Genomic DNA, 24,286 nt, shown 5'->3' with positions numbered 1-24,286 from the left:
AAATAAACACACAAGGATGCGTGTGCGCATTTGTCGATGCATAGACAATGACTAAGTAGGTTAAGTTAGAGCGACAGTTTCCAGCACTACAACTTATTATTCCTAGGGAAGGTGAGGTAAATTGCTTTGGAAGCTTGGTTTCCTCATTTTCCTAATTATGACAGCCTTCCTTCATCGGTAAGATAATACAGGTGAATAACCCGACTCAGTACCTGGTGCATAGTAGGTGCAGAATAAATGTTGATTCACTTCTTTATTCATTCTTCTCAGCTCTTTGCATCTGAGTGATGAGCAAAATATTTATGTTATTAGAAGAACTATAGATTTCTGGAGGAGATGTGGCTAGAGAGAGAGTATGAGAAATGTTATTTGAACTGTGGAACTTGAGTTGATAGAGTGTCAGCCAGCTTCAAGTGCAGGAGAGAGGCTTGGTCAGAACTAAACATTTGCTTTCCATAATGAAACCAGGGCATATTTGAAGTCTCTGGAGAGACAGAATTGCATGAAGCAAGTAGTCTGGGGACCTTGTTTTGAGTCTTACTGTTGCCACTAAGAAGCCTTTTGACTGCAGGCAAATTACTTCACGTGTCTAAGCTTTAGTTTCCTCATATTTAATATGTATCGATTAAATGATAGTAAACTTTAAGTCTCTTGCAGTTCTTAAAATAGTGTGCCGATTCTTAGAACATAGGTTCAAGGGTTAACTCTTAAAGTATCATAATAATAACCAGCATCTATTAAATAGCCGTTATGTGCCAGGGATCTTTTAAATCCCACTGCCCCCCCCACACACACACACACAATTTAGGTATTATTGTTACTGTTCTACAGATGAGGAAACTTGAATCTTAGAGAGTAAGGAACCTGTGCAGAATCACAAAGTTTATAAATGCCATTCCTTGATATGCTCACATTTATGAGTTAGAAGAGAAGGTAGTCAGTGAAGACACAGAAAAGAGGATTATAGAGAAAATATCAGCAGCATCATGCACATGGCAGAAATTGTGAAATGCATTGGGGGTAAAACTGAGAAGCATCAACAAAATTAGTATCTGTCAGAAAGTCATTATATTATGTAAGAATGAATAAACGTTTCAGAAGCCTCATGAGATACTCTTTAGCTACTTTAACTTATTTTTCTGAAACAGTTGTATTTTCTTTAGTTTCAAAAGTAAAGATAAAAATCCAGTTGCAGCTCATCTTAACTTTTCAGCTTTTCCTCCTTTGATGGAGGCCTTTGGAGATTCTTTGTAACTGAATTACAATCATTTTCCTTATAACCGTAATAAGAATGAGAGAAGAATTTTCAATTTGCCATAGCTTTGCGTGTTATTCTCTTCATCAGTGCAAAAAAGGAAATGTGCATCAATAGAATCACAGGTTTGTAATTTTGTGTTTTAGAAAAAAAAAATTGAGTTAGTATGTGATACTCTGTTAAATGAAGAAGAACCTTGGTAACAGAAATTGTATCTTGAATGCAGCACAATCTTGTCGAAAATACACAGCAAGATATTGAATTAAACCTGTTAGAATGTATAAGTTCAAGAAGCATAGAATGGATTTACAGAGCAGAACTGCCTTAGATAGAAAGGCTGGCAAGAAAAATTGTTTGTTTAAACAAGTAGTCACTTCCCACTGAAATTCAATTACTTCTAGATATGTGCAAAAGAAATAAAATGCTCAAGTGATATAAAGTGTGTGACAAGTTTCATTTAACTAGTTGATTTCAAGTTTTCGAAAAGTGGGTGATGAAACTTCAATTCTCAGGACATATTATAGGATTTTTATGATCACTAGAGTGGAGTGAACGATATTTTTTAATGTTGGGGAAGCGCTTTTCAGTAAACCAAATATATATTGGCCTTGAAGTGACCAGAGGAGTTATTCACACAGCCACATTTGTATCTTTGTAATAATTTAGAATGGGTTTTGTAGAAAACAAATAACTCCTGTACCTTTGTCCCTTAATTTATTTACACAAAGAAATTGTTTTCAGTGTCAGTTTCTTAGAAACAGTGATTTAGGTTATTTGGCATCAGGGCCCTGAGGCTGAAATGATTTTCTAGAGAGAAAGCAGTGCTCAGAAAACAAACTGGTGGAAATTGGTTCCTACAGGGTTATACTTTTTATTTATTTTTTAATTAAATTTGGTCTTTCCACCTATATTTTTCTAAATGACTGCATGCCAGGCCTTGCTGGCACACAGTCTTAACTATTTCGGATGAAAGTCCTCTAGTCTAGACTTGATGTTACACCTTAAAAGTTCACAGTAATAACTTTGTCCAACAAAACCAGTTAAATTTATGAAGTATTTTAAAATTTGTGGTCCACATCTTCAAGGAACCTCTGAAGTGCAACGGGACGCTGGTTTTCAGCAGCTCAAGGAAGCTGCAGTGGCTATAGAATTTCAGGACAGTAGCCTTCCTTGATCCCAGCGGCCATCTCATGGAGTCCAGGCTGCAGCTGGCAGGACCCTTACTCCCAACCTGGCCGCCAGCCCAGATGTGGGAACCCTGCTGCAGCAGCGGCCGGAGGAGCTGGGTGCCTTGCTCCGGGAAGCGAAGGAAGTGGATTAGGGAGCGGGCCCCGCTGGACCTAGGAGTGCTGTCTGTTTATCTCTGTGTCCATCCTAGAGGGAGGAGAAGCCTCTGAGGCCATTTTATTTTTTTTCTCTGTATTTCTAGTAAAGTTTTTAATGTATCTGAAAAAAAAAATTACTTGAATGTGACTTACTGTCCCTAAGGACAGCCCTCAGTCATGGACAAAAAGGATAAATTAGTTTCAGTTCAATAGGAAAATGTATAAAATATTTTAAGGTAGTATATTATTCAAAATGGTTAGAATAAATTTTGACGCTTTAAGGGATAAACTTGTTCTCTCAAAAAAAAAATTTTTTTTTTTTGGTCCATAGCATGTAGGAAGTGACTCATTTTTATGGAACTCAAATTGTGAATATTGTAACTTTTCAAAACTAGCTTTTACCATGCCTTTCTTCTTATAAAAATGTTGATAAACAATAACTTACATTAACTTAAGGCCTTCCTGTTTCGTTTGAGGGGAAATGCAGTAGGAAGAGTCATATGTGGTGAAGGTGATAGGGGTTCACTGAATGTCCTGAAGAGGTTGCTTCTGAAGAAGCCACTGGGGCAGTGACATCAGGACTGTCAGGGCACAGAGGGTCAAATTTGTGCATCCTGTCAAGAAATTGGTGGTGAATCACAGCAGAAATTAATTCAATTCAGCAAGCAGTTCTTATCAACTGTTGGCCTAGTATTATTCAGGACTCTGGGCTTCAAGATATCATTTCTCTGTCTTTATAGAAACTAAAACTGTTTTAGGGGAAGGGTATTTCTATACAGTCAAAATGGAGACATATAGGATCGTCATTGATAAGAGTTGCTTTTTTGGTAAATGTTTAGGTAATCATTGTATCAGAGATGTGGAGTAAAGCAGGGACAGTGTGAGGGAGGTGTCTTAGAGCAAAGCTTGGTCGTGATGTCTGAGAAAGCTTTCCTGGAGTTTTTTACTTGATGATCATTTTTCATGGCGAACGAAAGCATGAGTACGGGCGAGCGTTAAGTGCAGAGACAGAAAGTTTGAAGGAATGGTTATGAGATGGAAAAGATGGAGGATAAATTTGCGATGATCCCTGAATTCTGTTCTTGGGAGTTGGATTTCGCTGGCGGCAGGAAACCACTAAAGCAAGGAAAATGCGTATCTTATCTTCACCAATGGTGTTTTAAGGAAGGCAAACCAGGGTGGATTGAAGCAGAGCTGGGAATGAAAAAAAGGGACACGATTAGAAGACTCATGAACTGGTTTTGAGACCTGTATTGGAGGCCAAGGGAAGGACCAGCGATGATGTGAAATGACTTGGAGGCAAACGCCCAGGACTGAGGCCCACGTGCCTGAAATGAGGAATACGGCAGGTGGAAGGAGCAGGCTGAGGGGACACTTTCATTTATGAATGTTTTGAATTGAAAGTATTGAAAGAACAACTGTGATATTGTGATATAATAAAGAATATATGTTTGGTCTTTGGTTTCTAAAACCCTAGGATTGTCCTGAGTGGTAAGGATGAGAAGAGCATCTTGTGTTATTGATAATAAGCTCCCTTGAACCACACTGGAGTTGATGCTAATGCTGTGACTCTTGGAGGATGGGGCTGATTGCCAGGGGGAACCAACCTTGTGATTGATGAGAGGGTAGAACTTTGAGCCCCACCCCCCCAACCTCTGGCAAAGGGACTGGGGATTTAGTTCGTCAACAGTGGCCAGTGATCTTAATAAATCATGCCTACGTAATGGAGCCTTCATAAAACCTATAACAACAGGGTTCATAGTGCTTCTGGGTTGGTGAACACATCCAGGTGGTGGGAGGGTAGCATACCTTAAACTTCGTGGGGATAGAAGCTCCTGTTCTGGGGACTCTTCCAGACCTTGCCCCCTGTACCTCTTCATCTGGGTGTTCATTTGTGGCCTTTATAATAAACCAGCAATAATAAGTAAAGTATTTGTCAGAGTCCTGTTAGCCATTATAGCAAATTATCGAACCTGAGGAGGGTGTCGTGGGAACACCTGATTTGTAGTTGAGTCAGACACAAATGTGGGCAACCTGGGGACCCAAGATTGGCATCTGACATGGGGTGCAGTCTTGTGAAACTGACTCCTTTGTAGTTGAAGTCTGCACTGACCCAGGTAGTTAATGTCAGAATCAAATTAAATTGTAGGACATCCACTTGGTGTCCACAGAGAACCAGGGAGTTGGATGGTGTGGAAAACCCACACATTTGGTGTCAGAAATGTCTTGAGTAGAAGAATAGGTTTTCCTTTAGCAACAGAGTAGAAGTTCCAAATCATTGAGTTGGTAGAAGTTAAAATTAGAAATACATATGATAAATACAGTATTTTTAGCTCTGGAGTGATTGTGATCGTGTTTTTTAGAACAGGAGATACCAGTGAGATGATTTAAGATTGAAAGGGAAGCTAAGTGTTTATTGCTGTTAATAGAAAACTTGGCAATGAATGTACTAATGTTAACATTTGACATTGGACTCAACATCAGAAATAGAATAACAATAATATTGGATAATAAAATAATTCACATTTGTCAAGTATTTATTATATGCAAGGTAATGTTGTAAACACTTAGGTTTGATAACATATTTAATCTTTACCACAAGATTAAAAGTTAAATAATATGCTCCAAATGACTCAGTTAATAATTAATGGAGCCAGGAAATAGGATTTGACCCCAAACACCCTAGTCTGCAGCTTGTAAGTTCACTCCAGTTATCTGTGGAAGTTCTAGGGAAAAAAATTGCAGTTGAATCCTGGACCTTTACGTAGACCAATAAAACATCTTTAAAGGATTTAAGATTAAGTATCATCATTATTATTGCTGCCCTCAAATTCTGATACTTTCTGTCTTTCTAATTCCTCTTCTCCTCGTTTTCTGTCTTCATTCTGCTACCTCCTTGTTTACATTTGCAGCATTTAGCATTATAAAATTGTGGAATTCTTTGTACAGTGACTTAAGTTTCTTGGCTGTAGTCTACTCTGTAAATCTTAATATATCTATAAATCTGAGAATCTAGGAAGTTAGAGTGTTTCAGTTATAGAATTGGGCACATTGGTATGCTGCAAGATTTGCTTATAATAAGCACACAGCTGCGCATTTCTATTAAGACTGCTGATGTACTATGAAATGGAAAAGCTTTTGCTGTAGTTATTTAAGAAGTATTGCTTTGTTTCCACATGCAACCTAGAAATACAATTTAGGAGTGAAAAATACTTGCATGGAATAAGTTAGTAGGACAGCCTGTGTTCTTATTTGGAGAGAAACACTATGCTATATGGTGTGCAGGAAGGAGGTGCGAGGGAAATGGATAGCTCTCCGTGGGGAATGCAGATTCCAGCTATAGAAATGAGATTGCCCACAAAAGTGTCTGGACGTTAGAAGAGCATCATTTAAATGAAGGGAACAAGATTGAGGCAACTTGTAAAGAAGAGCTGAAAGTTGCCGAAAACTTCCTGGAAAAGTTGAAGTTTTGACAACCTGGCCTGAGAGAAGATAACACTGCTGTTTTGGTGAGCATAAGGAAGTCTTGTTGACAGAAGTCAGACAGGTGAACTTGGCTGAATCAGAGAAGGGCAACGAGAGTGAGCTTACTGAGAGCTAGAGGTTTGGAATGTGGTGAGAGGTACCAATGGAATGTTTTGAGACAGAAGCCAAGGTTGTGGTGTTGTTTGGTTTTTTTGTTTGTTTTACAGACTCGAGTAACCCGATCATCCATCTGGAAACCACACTATAGCCATATGGCAGCCATCTTCAAATATTGGAAAGGTTGTCTATGTGAAGAGGGGCTTAAATTTACTCTCATTCTCTCTAGACAGTGAAACTGACGAATGGGAAGAAGTTACGTGAAGACACTGTTGTCTTTTGGTTCGTTATAGCTTAAAAAAAACAACAAACATGGTTTCACTGTCTATAAATGTTAAGAGGTACTTGGGAAATTAGTCACTGGAATTAGTTAAGTAAATATTGGACCTCTTTATGTCAAGGATGTTACAAGGTAAATTTCTGCCAACAGTGGGAGGTTCGTTCCAAAATCACTTTCTACTTTAGCTTCTGAGAGTTCGTGTGAAATGCTTAGAAGAGAAACTGGTATTGAGGCTCTTAGCTAAAAGGCTGTGCCACACTCCAAATGTGTGGTATAGTGAGAATCAATCTGAGGAGAAATAGGAAATATTGCTAGGAAATGACTGACAAGAGTTGGGAATGGATTTAGGAGATTAGTGTTAGTAGAGTAGTGGCTCCGAGGGGCAGGGGCTTAGCTAACTAGGAGATGGCTGTGCCTTTGGGGTAAGGAGGACCCCCCCTGTGGGCGATGGCCAGACTGAGCATCAGTGGACCCGGACTCTGAGCTGCTTCACTGTTTTGAGGTGATGGGCAAGCCACTTGACTTCGCTGAAATTATATACAGTTTGAGCATTGGATTAGATAATCTCCATAGTGCCTTTTTTCTTAATTTAGTTATATCAATAAGTTAGGGAATGCACATGAAATTTCATTTTATGCCATACTAACCAGTAATTCTGTTTTGTTGTCCAAGGAGATATTTTCTTGAGAATTTGATGAGTTTGCTAATGAGATTTTAGCACAAATTTAAAAATTTAAAATTATCTTTGTGTAAGAGATGAATTCATAGAGGAAGAGAAAGAAGAAAATGTCTTGGGATCAGCCAAGAAAGTGTTGCCAGTAGGGAGACCTGGCAATAGAGATTGCTATTTATAGAAAACAGATATGCACCTTTCTTTAAAAAGCATTTATTATGTATGCAACCATGAGTGATACGCTCCCAGGTAATTTACTTACCTGTCAGCCTGGTGAAAACTTCAGCATTGCCACCTATCTCAAGAAGTGAGGTTCTAGGAAAATGTTACAAACAGCCAGAAAATCAAGAATATTTTCTGCTGCTTTTGTGTTTATTTTTATGCTTGTTTCTGTGGAATTTTTGTTTGATAGTTCGTCCTCTTAAATAGTTACTTCTCTTTGTTAAGAGAGACATAACATATTCAGTTTAATTTGAGTCCTCATGCATGTGAGTATCTAGGAAACCCAGTGACCGTGGAGAGACGCTCAAGAGTGGGGTTAGTGGTGAGGGTTCTACCCTCGCTTGGCTTTGGACTCTTTGGTCCCTTGGATCTTCATTTTATGTTACATGTAGATGTAAAGCGAAGGTCTTCTCAAAGGCATCTCAGAGTTCATGAGACATGTCTCAACCGTTTCCATGTCTTGAAGCCTCAAGTATTTTAAAATAACAAAAGCATAGGGAAGAAAAGCCAAAGAAAAGTTAAAAATCCCTAGCGCCCTGAAAGTAGTTTGAGTGTAAAGCTACAGGCGACGTGCTTTTTTGCCCTGCCCTGCAGTGCTTTTCTCGGATCCTCTGGATGACCTTGTTTAGTGTTTACATAAGGAGCCTGTCGTTGGCTCTGTGACTCTTCCTTCAGGACCAAGTGGAACTCTGTCTAGTCGCCCTTGACCTTCCCTGCCCCAGGTAATAGGCCGCCGTTTTTAATTTTTAAATCTTTTCTGATTTTAGGCTTTGACAAAATTCTTGAAGTGTGTTAATTGGGACCTCCCTCAGGAGGCCAAACAGGCGTTGGAGCTCCTGGGGAAATGGAAGCCAATGGATGTAGAGGACTCCTTGGAGCTGTTATCCTCCCATTACAGCAACCCCACAGTGAGGCGCTACGCCGTCGCTCGACTGCGGCAGGCCGATGACGAGGTACGTGATTGGCAGTGTTCATCCCTGGGTACCTCATAAACTACAGCCTGATTAGATAGACTGTGAGAGAGAGAGAGAGAGAGAGAGAGATGAGGGGGGTGGGGGTGTGGGAAGGAAGGTGGGGAGATTTTTTAAAAAGGGAAGAGGATATACTAGGTGTGTTTTCAGAAGTAAAATTAAAATATTCCTCCGAGGACTCCTCTGTGAAATGAAAATTTACTTCCTGATCTGTTTCGTGATAGGACCATCTCTCCCAGGACATTTACCTGGCTGCAGAGCTTGTATTGCTCTGTCTGGAGAAAGGAATTCTAATGAAAAACGGTTTAATGCAGCACCAGCGGGGGAGCAATTCTGATCCCCTGTATCAGTCAGTATACAACAAGCCACATTTAATTGTAGCCTTGAAAAGCCCTTGGGGCCTTCAAAACATAGAGATGCATGGTCATCTTACTCTCCTTCAAATTCCTTTAAACTTTCAGCTGCTGACAATTATGTGTATATGTAGATTTTCTGAAGGTGGTTTTGAATCAGTTGGAAAGCAAAGACTGCGACCTTTTCGCTGGCTATTTATATACATATAAGGCCACTGAGGACGGAAGAACTCTCTGTTGACACAAAGTATTGCTGGACTTGGAATTTTAGTAATTCCTAATGAGGGAGACTAATCCAGCAATATTTTCTACTTATTAATTTTTATAGGGTGAATGTGCTGTCAAACATAACCTAATAGCTTATACTAGCTTACAGGGCTTATGGGATATGGGATAACTCTGCTCAAGTCTTGATATCTATAGGAATGTGGATCCCACAGAATGTCTGTTATCTATGACCTTTATAAAAATAATTAAGTCATTTTGAATTCATAATGGTATCTGAATTTCAAAAGCAAAACGCAGCATTTATTAAGGTCAATATTTATATGTGTGTATTTAATTATAGTAAAATTTAAACAGTGAAGTAAATTGTATAGTGAATGCTCATATAATTTACCCATCTTCAGCAATCGCAACTCATAAGCAATCTTGACTCACCTATAACACCACTTACTCTCTCCTCCCCGTTGCCTACCCTCCACTAGATTACTTTGAGGCAAATCTCACGATATTATATCATTTTATCATAGTAGGGTGTTTTCACATAGGATGTATTTCACTCTCCTATCAAAAAACAATTCTAAGTATCATTATTCAGCATATTATCTTCTCCTTCCAAATTGTCTTTACTGTATCACAACTAAAAAATTTATTGCAGTACTTATTTGAAATATTGAAATATTTATTTTGAAGTTCATTAGAAATTTCTCTTAAGTCATTAATTCTCTGTGTATGGTTGACATGAGTCATTGAGTTTAGCTAAAGTCCTCTGGAGGGTAGTCAAAACAGCCCCCCCAAGGTGGGCTCAGAATTTAAATCATCTTTTTTTTTTTTTTTTTAAAGATTTTTATTGGGGAATTGGGGGGATGGGAACAGTGCTGGGGAATTGGGGGAAGGGGAACAGACAAGTTGCTGTTGTTTTGTTCTTCAGTCTAGTTGTGGAGGATGTTGCTTCACTGGCCCAAGTTGGCACCATCATTGCGTTCTTCCCGGGTGAGGCACATCAGTCACTGGCTTCTGGACGGCCACTCATGGCTGCTGCTGGCCACTCACGCTGGCTGCTGGCTCCACACGGTAGCCCATGGCAACCCACTGCCAGAGGGGCTGCAGCCTATGCCGTTGCCGGTGACTCACGGCAGCCCAGCTCCAGGTCGAGCTGTTGTTCAGCATCTTAGCTGTGGAGGGCAGTGTCACTGGCCCTCATATGTGGATCCGAACCGGGGCTTCTGGTGCCCCAAGCCAGTTGTTAACCATCGCGCCACTCGGCCGGCCCTTAAATCATCATTTTTGATAGTTTGATTTTAGTTTCTTCACACACTTAGAGGCTGTGTTTTTGTTTCTAGAGTTATCAGTGTTCGTGCAAGTACTGACCTATTTCTAGAGCACTTTATAATTTTCGTTATGAGGTAAAGGATAATATTAGAAACATTGCATGTATTCTAAACTGTAAAATATGGTTCACTTATTGTTAGTTTTTTTTGAGGTTTTAGAGATATAGCATAAATAGTATAATGGTTATTTTATGATTTCCCTTTCTCTGAACTTGGTTCAGTAGTTAATTGTATATATTCAGCTAAAAAAAAAATGTATTTTTATTCTGTTACTATTCATTTGTTAGATGTATATGAAGATCTGAATTTTGTCTTTTCTCTGACACTGTACATATATATGTATGTGTATATATATGTACATACATATATATGGATGTGTGTGTGTATATATATACACACACACACACACACACACACATCCATATATATGTCTTTGGGAACACTATATATTATTCTTACCTTAGCTTCCTATTGAAAAAAAGAGTGACAATAGCTGCTTATGTCACTTGAGAGTTATGAAGGAAAAATTATGTGGGGCAAAGTTTTGAAAACTGTCCTCATGCACAGATGCAGAAATTTGCATATTTATATTATGTAAATTTCATGCTAAAATCATGCGTGCTGTGCCATTCATTCCTAATTGGTTTAAAATGCCCTCTTGCTTTTTTGCTATATCTGTGGAGTACAGTATTTTTTTTTTAAGATTTTATTGGGGAATTGGGGAAAGGAAACAGTGTTGGGGAATTGGGGAAGGGGCACAGCCAAGTTGTTGTCCTTCTGTCTTAGTTGTGGAGGGCACAGCCAGCTCAGCTCCAAGTCTAGTCGCCATCCAGCCACCCGTCGGCAGCTCAGGACAGCTCAGCTCAAGGTGCTGTGTTCAATCTTAGTTGCAGGTGCACATAGCCCACCATCCCATGAGGGAGTCCAGCTGGCAACCTTGTTGTTAGGAGCACATGCTCTCACCAGCTGAGCCAACCTGCCACCTGTTGGCAGCTCAGCTTGGGTGCAGCTCACTGGCCCATGTGGGAATCAAGCTGGCGATCCTGTTGCTCAGAGCTCGCACTCTTAACCAACTGAGCCACTCGGCCGGCCCTGGAGTACAGCATTAATGGTTTTATAAACTTCAAATGTTTTTTGGTATTGCAAAAGATAATAGATTCATATAATCATAGCATCAAAAGATACATCAGAGGTCAATTTGTCTAAATATCTACATCTTGGACAACTGGAAAACTTAAATGAAAAATACTGTGTTTTATGTTTGAACAATTAGTTTAATTTCTTGAATGTGCCACAGTCTGTCCAGTAGCATGTGTTTCTTCGTCATCCCAGATATCTTTCTCCTATTCATCCTTGAACCTGTAGCATAGACCTCACCACCTCTGAGAAACCTCTCTGAACCATCAAGGAAGCATGCCGAATTTTTGTTTGTTTATTTTCTGCTCCCACAGCATTTGGTTTATTTCTTTACTGTAACATTAACCTCCCCCCGTCCCCCAATTTACTTTGCGTTTTAATTGTGAAAGAATAATTTAGAAGGTAATATTCCTTTGACAACACTACTCCTCCAACCATTTATTTTCCTTAGAAGGGTAGCCACTCATATATCTTTCCATAGATTGATTGTCTATGCAAATTGCAAGCATGTGTATGCATGTGCAATATATATACCTCTTTTTAAAAATTAACATAAATAGGAATATCCTATAAATATATTGCTAAAATCTTGCCTTATTAACTGAACAGTATAATCTTGGACATTTTCTCATTATTGACACATGTATTTGGTGTCCGTAAAGTCTGGAAACAGGCAAATAAATATCAAGACAAATGAAGTCAAGGCCGTGTTTAATTTGTAATAAAAAATCTTGTATTTTAGACTTTATGGACACTTGTCGATCTACCTTATTCTGTCTTTCTTTCTTTCTTTATTGGGGAATTGGGGGAGGGAACAGCGTTGGGGAATCGGGGAAGGGGAACAGACAAGTTGCTGTCCTTTTGTTCTTCAGTCTAGTTGTGGAGGACGTTGCTTCACTGGCCCAAGTTGGTATTATCATTACGCTTTTCCTGGGTGAGGCCACTTGCTGGCCATTGGACGGCAGCTCACGAGAGTTCATGCCCGCTGCTGACCAGCCCCACTACAGCCTACGCTGTCGCTGGCGACTCATGGCAGCCCAGCTCCAGGTCAAGCTGTTGTTCACCATCTTAGCTGTAGAGGGCGCAGCATCGCTGGCCCATGTGGGATCCAAACCGGTGGCCCTGCTGCTCAGAGCCTGCGTTCCCAAGCCAACTCTTAACCAATGAGCCTCTTGGCTGGCCCTCACTTATTCTTTTTAAACAGCAACATAGTATTTTACTGCAAATGTATTTTATAATTTATTTAACCTGTCATCCCCTTCTAATAGGCAGTTATGTTATTTTCAATCTTTTGCTATAACCGTTGGGTTGTTGGAAAAGTCATGATGCATTTTTGCAACGAAAAACATAGAAAAAATACGTCATGACTTTTCTAACAACCCAGTATATTTCAGTGAATAGTCTTGTGTGTGTGTATATATATATATATTTTTCCATATTCTTGAATAAGCAGCTTGCATTGGAATTATTAAGCCAAAATATATATGCCTTTTACATTTCGCTGATAATCATCTACCAATCTATTTTTGTGCTTGTATCATACTGTAACAAAATGACAATTACTTCATGATAACTTGACACACATGATTGGACATATCTTCTCCTTTTTTTTTTAACAATTTTCTTTTTAATTTTTGTACATTCTTGCTAAGAATTTTAGAATAATTCTGTCATTTTCTTAAAATGCCACCAAAATCTTAAGTGGAATTACATTAAATTTTTATATTAGGGAAAAATTGACATGTTTATGATACTAAGTCTTCCCTCCTGGAGACATACGTTTTTTAATTCGGGTTGTGAGTCTATAAACATTTTCTGTACTTTCTAAAAATTAGATTTATTCCATAACAATGATTGTTACTATCACGTACTACCTTACCCCTTTTATCTCCTATTTTTGTTTGTTAGTTAATTGAAAAACTATGTTTTGGTTTTAATGTTTATGTTTTACCTTGTCGGTTTAGTGATTTCTCTTATTAGTTCTAAAGGTATTAGGTGAGTTCCTGTTCTTTTGTCGATATAGCATCATGTTATCTGAAACACATCAGTATATAATATATACTATATATGAAATCTATGCTGATAGATTTCCTAATGTTATACTACCTGTATATTTGTAAGATAAATCTTACTCAGTATTTTAATACCTTTCTCAATTTGACTCGCTATTATTCTGCTTAAGAAATCTTAGCCATATTTCTTATTGTTGTGTGACTCACATGGAGAGATTCCTCATTAGAATTTGAGAAGGAAATGGTATTTGAGACAGACACTGAAGAGTAGAATTTTCATACTTCGACATAAGTTTACATTTCAAGTGGAAAGAGCAATATGAGCAAGGTGATTGGAATGTACAAGAAAAATAGAAAGTATTTCACTTTAACAGATGTATGGAACATATGTAGCTGTAGATGAGGCAAGATAGAACCCATGTCTAGCTGTAAATGCCTACATGAAGAGCTATTCTTAATTCAATAAGAAATGAGAAGTCAGTGTGTGATTTTGACATGGAACTTTGCATTCGCGCTCTGAAGCATTAGAATTAACTTGTTCTTGAGAGAAATGGTGATCACTATCTAGAAAATATTCCATTGCTCTTGGGAAATTTTTATTGAATTGCCTGAGATGGAAACCTAATTTTTGTTTGTTTGTTTTCCTTGTATACTTGTGTCCTTCATGCTTGAAGGAATTTTATATTTTTTAAGATGTGACTATATAATGAGCAAACAGACTTTGTACTTACTATTGAAGTTAATTCATTTCCATGCAAACGAAGGGAAGTATAGTTTGAATATAGAATACCAGATGACCAACAAATCAGATGATGCTGAGTAACTTAAAAAGAGGAAAGTTTTCTTCAGAATTTCTCCTTCCTGGGGAATTTCATAACAATGCTGCTTTTTTAATTTCATGTGGTAAGTTTTTTCCCTGTAATTGGGAAAACACAACAGGTGATATGTTCAGTGACATTTCCAAAGCTTGCCTTGGTAATAAAGTCTAGTAGTGAAATTGAATTATTTACACCTCCCCAAGAAGGTTACTTGTCATTAAATATATTAATCGTTTTTCTGTTATATGATTCACTTTTTTCTTAGAAAAAGCATGGGAGCATATCTATAGCCAATAGATGACATAAATCTCAAATAAAATAATAGAAAATCAGATGTTTATTGCTCTAATTAAAAAGCTTTAAGAAGCAGTACACTATAGAGATGCTGTGATACAATCACTTGATTTCTTTAGCCACTGACATTGATTGATATATTTAAATAAGAATTAATAATTCAGTAAACCTCCCATTTAACTTTTTTGTGAAAAAATAATATTTAATGGTGAAATCATGTGTATTACTATCAGTATTTGGATAATGGTAAAAAATGTTGATTATGTCAATGTAAGAAAGTATTATGTAAAAATAAATTATGGTATTAAGTAAGGGGAAACATGTAGTTGGGAAGTGGTCTTTGTCCTCACAGAATTTCTAATACAGTGGAAAAGACAAAGAGTAAATAAGCTAGTCATTACAAATGCTATAGTTGTTACAAATAGGAAAGGAAAGGGTGCACCATGAAACTTTACAGGGGATTTAACCTGGTTTATAGGCGAAAAGAGGAAACTGAAATTGAATTGGTAGTTGCAAAGGCTCAAAATTATCTAATTACAATTTTCTAGGGGCAACTAGGTTGAGTGACAAATGCAACTGGAAGATAATAGATACTTCAGAATTTTTTTTGAGTTTTCTTAATAGTCATTGGGAAGAGATAAGAACTACATTTGCAGAGTAAGACAGGAAATATTTCTATTCTAAACATTAAACCTGAAGAGTCTTTTTACATTAAGGGAACACTCAGAAAAGCAAAAGCTACTTTGTTGACACTTTTTAGTCCTAGTTATTCCATTGGTTGTCAATAGAAGGGGAAATTTAGGATTAGGGATTTGTTTTCTTCAAGCCATTATTAGTAGTTGTCAGGGAAGTAGATTCCTTAAAACATGAGCTTTCAGGGAAAAAAAAAACGAAAACCCACAGGATTTTAAAAAACTTTTTAAGAAAGGTTATGAAACCAAAGTTTCGTACTTCTTTCAAGTTTCATAAACTTGAAAATTTAGAGTTTCTTATGTAATCTTAAACATAAAATGCCGTTTTCTGATCTATTGCTAAAAAAAGTATCCTTCAATTTCTTAGTTTTAGATGAACCATCTCATTTTTTTTATGTTTTTATTTTTTTCTTTGCTTTTTGGGTACTACTTTAAACAAGGAATTTACTGGCCACTTACTCTGTGACTTTTTTTCTGTTAACTGATTTATCCTTACAATTCATCTCTAAGGCTTATATGATTACATCTATTTTATAGATGCAGGCCCAGTGAGACACTAGAGGTTAGGTATCCGAGTAACCTGCCAAAGGTAACACAGCTGATGGATACGTGATAGATAAAAGTAAATTGCTAGCTTTATATTTAGGAATAAATTATTTCTATAATCATATTGCATTTGCTTTTCTAATATTAACTTGTTTGTTTGTATTCCAGGATTTGTTGATGTACCTATTACAGCTGGTCCAAGCTCTCAAATATGAAAATTTTGATGATATAAAGAATGGATTAGAACCCACCAAGAAGGATAACCAGGGTTCAGTCTCAGAGAGTGTGTCAAGTTCTGGAATAAATTCTTCAGAAATAGATAGGTATGGCTATCCAGGGAGGAATTACTTTCAATATGATAGTTTTCTCCCTTTTCAAACACTCTCCTTTTGGTTTTCCCCAGATGTACCAAACCCTAGTTGGTACTAAGTTTGAAGTGTTACCCGTGAATATGGCATGTGCGCTCACAGAATACCAATTACTATATTTGTACATAATAAAATTACTATATTACAGAGCAGTGTTTTCAGGCTGTGGAATCAGAATACCTAAGTTAAAATCTTGACTCTGTCGCTTAGCTAGTTGTATAGACGTGTAGGTTACATATTCTCTGTGTGGTCCCAGTTTCACATCTTAAAAATGAGGATATAACAATAATAACAGATCTTTAAGATTAAATGAGTTAATACACATAAAGCATTTAGAAAAGTGTCTGGCACTGTTAAGTGTTGAATACTATTTACTGTTCATGCAAAAATAAAATGAAGAACTGGGCATGTCAGTGGAATCAATGTTTTATCGTATAAGTTGTATTTTTTTTATTGGCTGCTTTTCACCTCTTTAGTACTTATACTAAAGAAATAACATGTTACTTGAATTAAAAGTCAGCTATTAACAATAATAAGAATTAAAACTCTCACCTCTGTAGCAGACACTGCGAAGTGGTCTACATACATTAACTTGTTACAATAATCTCCTGAAGCAGGATTCATGTCCCAAATTTAGATATGAAAGACTTAACTAGAGATTAAGTAAATTGCCCAAAGTCATATATATACTTTGCAAATGCTGGAGTTGACTCCGAAGTCCCTGTTCTTTCTACTTTGCCATTGTGCTGTCCATGAAATCTTAAAATTTGAAATAAATAGGAATTTTTGGGTGAGAAATCTGAAGCTCATTGATATCAAGTTGTTTTGTAAAAGTCATGAAATTGGTTAATGACAGAATGGGGTCTAGAATTCAGATTTCCTGAATCAGTCCAATTATTTCAATTATCATGTGACCTCAAGGTTATATTTCTAAATTTTCCTTTATGATTATGTTATTGCTATTTTTTATCTTCTGTGTTTCATTTGGAAAAGAACTAAAACCCCTTTTTTTTCCCCAGGCTGCTTTATATTTTTCTATATTCAGGAGAAGAGAGCCTCTCACATTTTCTCCCACTGTACACTGCCGGCCGTCAGATTCTAGGCATGCTAATTTACCTTTCTCCGTATAGCACCTAGAATGTTCTTTTAGAAGTCTAAGATATTATGACAGGTGTAATCCAATATTTCCCAAATTAATGTCTGCTGGTCACTAATTTTATTTTTTAAAAAGGTAAAAAAGAGGTTGGGGTGGCCCAATAGCTAAATATGTTTGGGAAATGCTGGTTTAAAGTAAATGGGCTCTTTTTCAGAATCACTGTAGTTATCAGAAACTTTAATATGCAGACTTGCACATACATCATCAAGAGGCTAATGCCCATATTCTATGACTATGGGGCCTCTTTTCCCCAGAGCAGAATGTGACAAGTTTTGCACAGTACACAGTTTAGGATGTGACGCTTTAACCAGACATAATTGAGGTGCACTGTGCTAAAAAAAATGTGTATCTTTTCTTGCAGACAGAATATTTACATATCAGTGATAGCCCCTATTACTTTTTCAGCTCCCAAATTATAAGCAGCCCTCTTCCTCCGGTGTCTTCCCCTCCTCCTGCATCTAAAACAAAAGAAGGTGCAGATGGTGAAAATCTGGAGGTGAGTACAAAGCTTTTCAAGTTTCCTATAGAAGAGCCCCTACCAGATAAACATTTTATGTTGGTCTTTAGAACATTAACTTTGATTAATAAATGAAATATTTCAATGTTATTAAATAACTTGTTTTATGATGCATGCTGATTTACCTCTCAGCAAAAAGTACCAGATAATCTTCAATTCAAAGCATTTTATTGGTGCTTTGGGCATATAAATGGATTCATATCCAATGTGAAAATCACATTAAATATTGTATTATGGAAACTCAGAATATTTATTGGTAACATATTTATGAACATTACTGTAATTGTATTTGTGATTACATTGTAGAAAAGTATGACTTTGAAACTAAAGGATAATACACTAAGACGCTGTTGTTAACTTATACAAAAAATTTAAATCCTTATAGATACATAGACTAATTTTTGAGGTAAAACAGGCCTATTTGGTTAGTGTTACTCTGAAAAGTACATTTGGAAATACCTTTGTAGAAGCTGATGTAGTATGCGTTGTTGAATTTTTTCCTAAGACTTCTAATTTGAGAAGAATCTTTCTCACCCCTGATATTTAAAATAATACATGCTTTGATATTAGAAAGCTGAGTTGATTTTTTTAATGTGTATATATTACTTTTAGTTGAAATTTAGGAGTTGATGATGATCGAATAACTCTTTTTGTTTTCACTGTTAACTGTTAACCACAGTTTGCAGATCTACCTACCTCTTAATAGAATGAATAGAAAATATTGAAAAGGAATTTTAAACTACAGGATCATAGAATCCTTAGGAGAGCCCTTTAAGGAACCATTCAACACCAGTTTAATTTTTTTGCCCTTTCAAAGCTAAGGTACTGATTTATTGATTCAGTAATTCAGCCTTTCACACATATTTTTTGAGTTCTTATGCCACAGAAACTATCCTAGGTGCAGGGGATGGTGCAGCGGAGAACAAAGCAGTCAAAATCTTTGTCTTTGTAGAGCTTCCATTCTGGTGTTTGGGCTGATGATCGTCAATAGTATTTATACATACTAGAAGAGATAATGATATTTATTTTCTAAGGGGAAAAGTAAGTCCAAGAAGGATAATAGGGAGCGTTGGGGTGGGGTTAGTCATTGCAATTTAAATTTTTTTTTTTTTTAGCTGAGCCATCCTGCCACCTGTTGGAAGCTTAGCGGCAGCTCAGCTCAGGCTGGACTCGAACCACTGTTGCTCAGAGCTCAAACCCTTGAGTGAGCTCTTAACCAACTGAGCCACTCAGCCGGCCCAGTCATTGCAATTTTAAAAAGATTTGTCAGTGAAGGCCTCCCTGGAAAGGTAACATGTTTATAAAGATGAAGCAGGTGCAGGAATAGCCATGTGGTGATCTGGGGGAAGAGTATTTCAGGCAGCGGGAACAGCAGACACAGAGGCCTTAACACCAGAGCTTATGTGTGTTTGAGGACAACCGAGGCCAGTGTACCTGGCTCTGGCGAGTGAGCGAAAAGCAGCATGTTGGAAGAATGAATCAGAGAAAGGTCAGGAGATAGTCATGCAGGGCCTTGCAGCCTGCCATGGTCTCAAATGACTTTTACTTGGAAGCTACTGAAATATTGGTGGCTTGAACTAACGTGGATTACATTGACGACTGTGTGATGAACGGCCAGGATCCTGAAAGTTATGTTCAGAATACAGTTTTCCACCACTACCTATCACAATTTTTAGGCCAAAAATAAAAAAAATAGTTTTTATGTATTTCTGGTATTTCATTTATGACTGATGAACATGTCTATTGTTACTCAGTGATTAAGACATTTTACCGTTTCTCAGCTGACTAGTTCCTTAAAGAATTCAGGTAACCCGAGCTATACTGGAAGGCAGTGGGAATCATTTTGAGTGCTGTTTGCTTTCCCTTCCCTTGCCCCCAGTGAAGTAAAAATACTGTGTCAGTAGTCATCACCTTTAAGGTATCCCTTAAGCAGTCAAGCATTTATACCCAGCTAAGCTGAATTCCCTCTCTTATCTCTATGGATACCAACATTCTTATCTCCTCCCTGACACCTGAGAAGTGTCTTGTTTTCTTCCCCTTTCCTTTTCCTGTTTGTTTCTCTTGGAGTTTTAGGAAACCACTATACATCTCTGGCCAAATATTAGAAAAAAGATAGAAACTCAGTTAATCTTACTGCCCAAATGTAGTCATTTTTCATTAATTTCATGGGTTCTTGAAAAGAAGGTATATTCCCCAATTGTTGGGTACATCATACATATGTTGCTAGTGTAAGTTTATTCGTTGTGTGGTTGAAATCTGTAACCCTTGCCTGATGTTTATTCTGCTTGATCTATTAAAGAAACAGAGTAAAATCCCCCCTGTATAGTGGTGGAATTATCGACTTGTATTTCTGTTAGTGTTGGCTTTAAATATTTTGAAGCTATTTTAGTGGGTGCATTCAAGTAAATTGAATCTTTTACCACTGTTTAGTAAACCTCTTTATATCTAATTATGTTTTTGCCTTAAAGTCTGTATTGTCTTTATTGGTATTTACTAGTATTTTACTAGTATATTTACTAGTATATATATATATCCAGTTTTTTTTCTTTCAATATTTCTGTGGCTTTATATTTTAGATTTATCTGTTTAGAACATCATCTAGAGCCGGCGAGTGGCTCAGTGGGTTAAGAGCTCGCTCAAGGGTTTGAGCTCTAAGCAACAGTGGTTCGAGTCCAGCCTGAGCTGAGCTGCCAACAGGTGGCAGGATGGCTCAGCTAAAAGAAAAAAAAAAAAAAAAGAACATCATCTAACTGATTTTGTTTTTTAATCCAGGTTAACACTCCTGTCTTTTATTTAACTGGAACTTTTACCCCATTTGTTTTTACTGTGATTAAAGCTGTATTTGGATTTTATTTGCCATCTTATGTGGTGCTTTTTATTTTTTCTCACATTTTTTCTTGCCTGGTTTTGGTTGGATCCTCTCTTTATCTTCCATCACTACTTCCAGCTTAGAGTTTATAATGTCTATGTTGATTCTTTTGCTGGTTATCCTACATATTTTAACATCTATCCTTAACTTTAAATCTGGCATAATCAATATTACCTTTGCCCAAAACAGTACACTTCTTGACATATACGTAATTTATTTATTTTTTTTAGATTTTATTGGAGAACTGGGGGAGGGGAACAACTTTGGGGAATTGGGGAGGGAAACAGACAAGTTGCTGTCCTTTTGTTCTTCAGTCTAGTTGTGAAGGACATCACTTCACTGCTGGCCCATGTTGGTATTATCATTGCACTCTTCCCGGGTGAGGCAGATCAGTCAGTGGCCCCTGGACAGCCACTCACGCAGGCTGCCAGCCACTCATGGTAGCTTACAGCAGCCCACTGCGGCAGGGGCTTCAGCCTACACCATTGCCGGTGACTCACAGCAGCCCAGCTCCAAATCGAGCTGTTGTTCACCATCTTAGCTGTAGAGGGCGCAGCATCAGTGGCCCTAATGTGGGATCCGAACCAGGGCTCTGCCGCTCAGAGCTGGCGTCCCAAGCCAACTCTTAACTAACACATCACTCGGCTGGCCCTTGTATTAGAAATTTGTTTAGATAAAAATATAATTTTTATCTAGTGATTTAGTTCTATCTTATTTAACCCCCAGATTAGATAATATAATTATTGTATACAATCAGTAACTATTTAGAGGTACTTACCTGTATTCTTTTATCTCTGATCTTCAATATGAGATTTTTTTTTTGCTTAAAGAATATTCTCCTAATTCTTTTACATTTTTAAAATATTGCTCATCCAAATTGAGTTTCATCCAAAATTGTACAGTATGTGTTTCCTGTTTCACAAATTTTTTTTAATTTAATTCTCCCCTATTTAAACTCTGTAAATAATATTTTTAATGAAAAAAGCAGTGTCAAATGAAACACATGTTTTCTATTTAAATTGTATGTCACTGTAGAAAAGTGTAGCGTCCTTCTCATAGTCAAAGGTAAACTTCAGGCTTAGATTCTGTCTTTTCAACTAACAGAGTCAGCATTACATTATGGCTTTCTGATTAAGGAGTTTCCTTATTGGGTTTTTAAATGTTACACATTTAAACTCCAGTGCCAAGATTTTAGCTCTAAAATTGAAAATACGATTTCTTGTCACCTCTGAAAGTAATGACATATCTGCTTTGTGATAACGACTTCTTATTACTCTAGCTTACTTTCTTAAGTACCCACATTGCATTGGAACTTCTAATCAATTGATCTCTACCTCTTTCTTTGTTCATCAGCCCCTTTTAATATTTGCTTTCCTCTGAATAATACCCCCCATCTCTTATCCTATGGCTCATCATTTTAGTCATTCTTTTATTAGTACTCTCAGTTCCCCTGGCAAAACCTTAACTCTTGACAAGCCTAATTAATTACTTAATTTCTCTGTGCCTGAATACTGCTGAAGAAAAGAATATAGCTAAGCGTGTTGCTATCACTATAAACTCATGACCACAAACGTTGACTGGCACTCCACACTGTCTGCCTTCTTGCATTTCTCTACTCGGGTTGCTCTCCCTACTCTGCAGTGACTCTTTCATACCTTTTCTACTCTGTTCTCTATGCCCAAATCCCAATCTCCAGATGACAATTCTGCTCACACTTAATGGAAACACAAGGAGACCATTAGGTAAGACTAGTTGCAATTTCCCGTCACCATATTCACAGACATGGATCCCTTCCCATCTTTCGCTTCTGTTTTCTTACACAGAAGAAATATAACTCCCACCAAAGGTAGGCTTTCTTCTTTTCCTGGTAGAAATGTACAAATATGTGTTATTACCTCCCATCTTAAAAATTCAGAAATAGAAAGAAAAGAAAACTCCTTCTTGACACCACATTCCTCGGAACAACAACTTATTTTCTTCACTTCCTGATCAAGCTTCTCAGAGGAGTTGTTTATACCTATTGACTTTTTCCTTCCTTTCTTTCTGCTGTTTCACCCATACCATTCTGGCCTTTGCTTCCCATCATCATAGTAAAACTTGCTTTGCTCAAGTAGTAAATGACTTTGATGTGTGTGGTGGTGCATAGTTTTCAGTTCCTCTCAGCAATATTCAGCAAAGGAAATCACCCCCTTGAAAAACGAACTCTTCTCATGGTTTAGGTGATAGCGCACATCCCTTGTTTTCCTCTTCATCTCTTGCTGTTCTTTCTCAGTTTCCTTTGCCAGCACTTTTTCTCCACTGCTTGACATCTTAATGTTCCTCAGGGTCCTCTTCCAGTCTCAATTTATACTCTTGCCCTAGGCTGTACTGGTAAACTCAAATTTATATTTCTGGTGCATTTCACTCACCTGAGTTTTAGATTCATATATTCAAATGATCAACCTACTGGATCTCCCTTATATATCTAACAGGTATTTCAAACTTAATATTTTAAAATACAGCTCTCTGCCTACACTCTAGCCCATTCCTCACTTGTAGTTTTCATCTGTGTGATATAACAAATCAACCCATTTGCTAACTCCATAAATTTGGGAGTTACTGTCTTTCCTACTTCCGCTTCATCAGCAATTCCTATTAATTATACTTCCAAAATATTTTCAAAAATCTACCCATATCTCTGTATCTCCACTCTCATGGTTAACTCTTCTGAACTATTGTAATAGTGTCCTAACTGATGTCAGGTGTGTACCTCTCAGAGCAACTGAAGTCATTTTCGTAAAATGTAAATCAGATCATCTCACTCCCCTGCTTAAGATCTTATGTTGAGTACCTATTGCTTTGGAAATAAAATCTGTACTCAGTAGTATGACCTTAAAGGTCTTGAACAACCTGACCTTTGCCTACCTTTTCAGCCTCCTTTAATTTAGCGATCACTCTAATTTAGCCACATTCGGCCTTTTAAAAATTCCTTGAACAGTCACGTTCAGGGCCTATGTACATAGTGCCATTTTGGTCTTGCCTAAATATCACGCCGTGATGAAACAGTATTTTTAGATGTGTGATTTTGTGTGCAGTGGGATCATGGTCTTACGTAGCCAAAAAATGGAGAGACAGACCAGAGAGGTAAAGTTGCAGAAAATGAGTTTATTAGAAGAAAAAAATAAATTTCAAAGAAACAGAAGCAGGCCTGAATAGTATAAAGAATGGCTCAAGGGCCATTATCAGAAAAGAAAGTACATTCCAAAGAGTTTGGAGCAGGCCCCTCTAGCAGAGGCAAGGCTCAAAATGCTCAAAAAAGGCATTGACTGGCCAGGACTTAGTGTTTTTATCTCTTCTTTCTCTAGAATGGGCTGTTCCTCTCTGGGTGTGGGACCACTTGATTGACACCTATGATTGACAACAGGCTATTACCTCATCTCTTTAGACTGTGCATATTCCTTCCCAGAATTCAGTCTGTTATAATGATATTAATGAATTTCCAGGCATATGTATGATATTATAATGATGGTATAATGAGGCCCAAGTGAAATGAAGGCCTTATGGTCTTTATAGTGCAAGTGTGGGTGACTGGTCTAGTCCAGTCGGGTATTTTGTACCCCTTTGTTTCCCTGTAGGGGTAGATAATTATAATGAAAAGGAGTTTTGGGTGAAGAGGGGAGGTCT

The 24,286-nt window shown here is 37.4% G+C and overlaps 1 protein-coding gene across 1 annotated transcript in view; it reads left to right on the top strand.

Moving 5' to 3' along the window:
• PIK3C3 (phosphatidylinositol 3-kinase catalytic subunit type 3) overlaps positions 1-24,286 on the top strand; it is a 144,965-nt gene that overhangs the window by 52,621 nt on the left and 68,058 nt on the right. The window contains exons 8-10 of the mRNA XM_019637896.1: positions 8,105-8,290; positions 15,882-16,036; positions 17,643-17,733. Of these exons, the coding sequence (XP_019493441.1) occupies positions 8,105-8,290; positions 15,882-16,036; positions 17,643-17,733 (432 nt within the window). The remainder of the gene's footprint in view (positions 1-8,104; positions 8,291-15,881; positions 16,037-17,642; positions 17,734-24,286) is intronic.

This window comes from Hipposideros armiger, unplaced genomic scaffold (assembly GCF_001890085.2).
Source record: "Hipposideros armiger isolate ML-2016 unplaced genomic scaffold, ASM189008v1 scaffold_36, whole genome shotgun sequence".
NCBI classification, from domain to species: Eukaryota; Metazoa; Chordata; class Mammalia; order Chiroptera; family Hipposideridae; genus Hipposideros; species Hipposideros armiger.
This window is presented reverse-complemented; position numbering and strand designations above follow the sequence as displayed.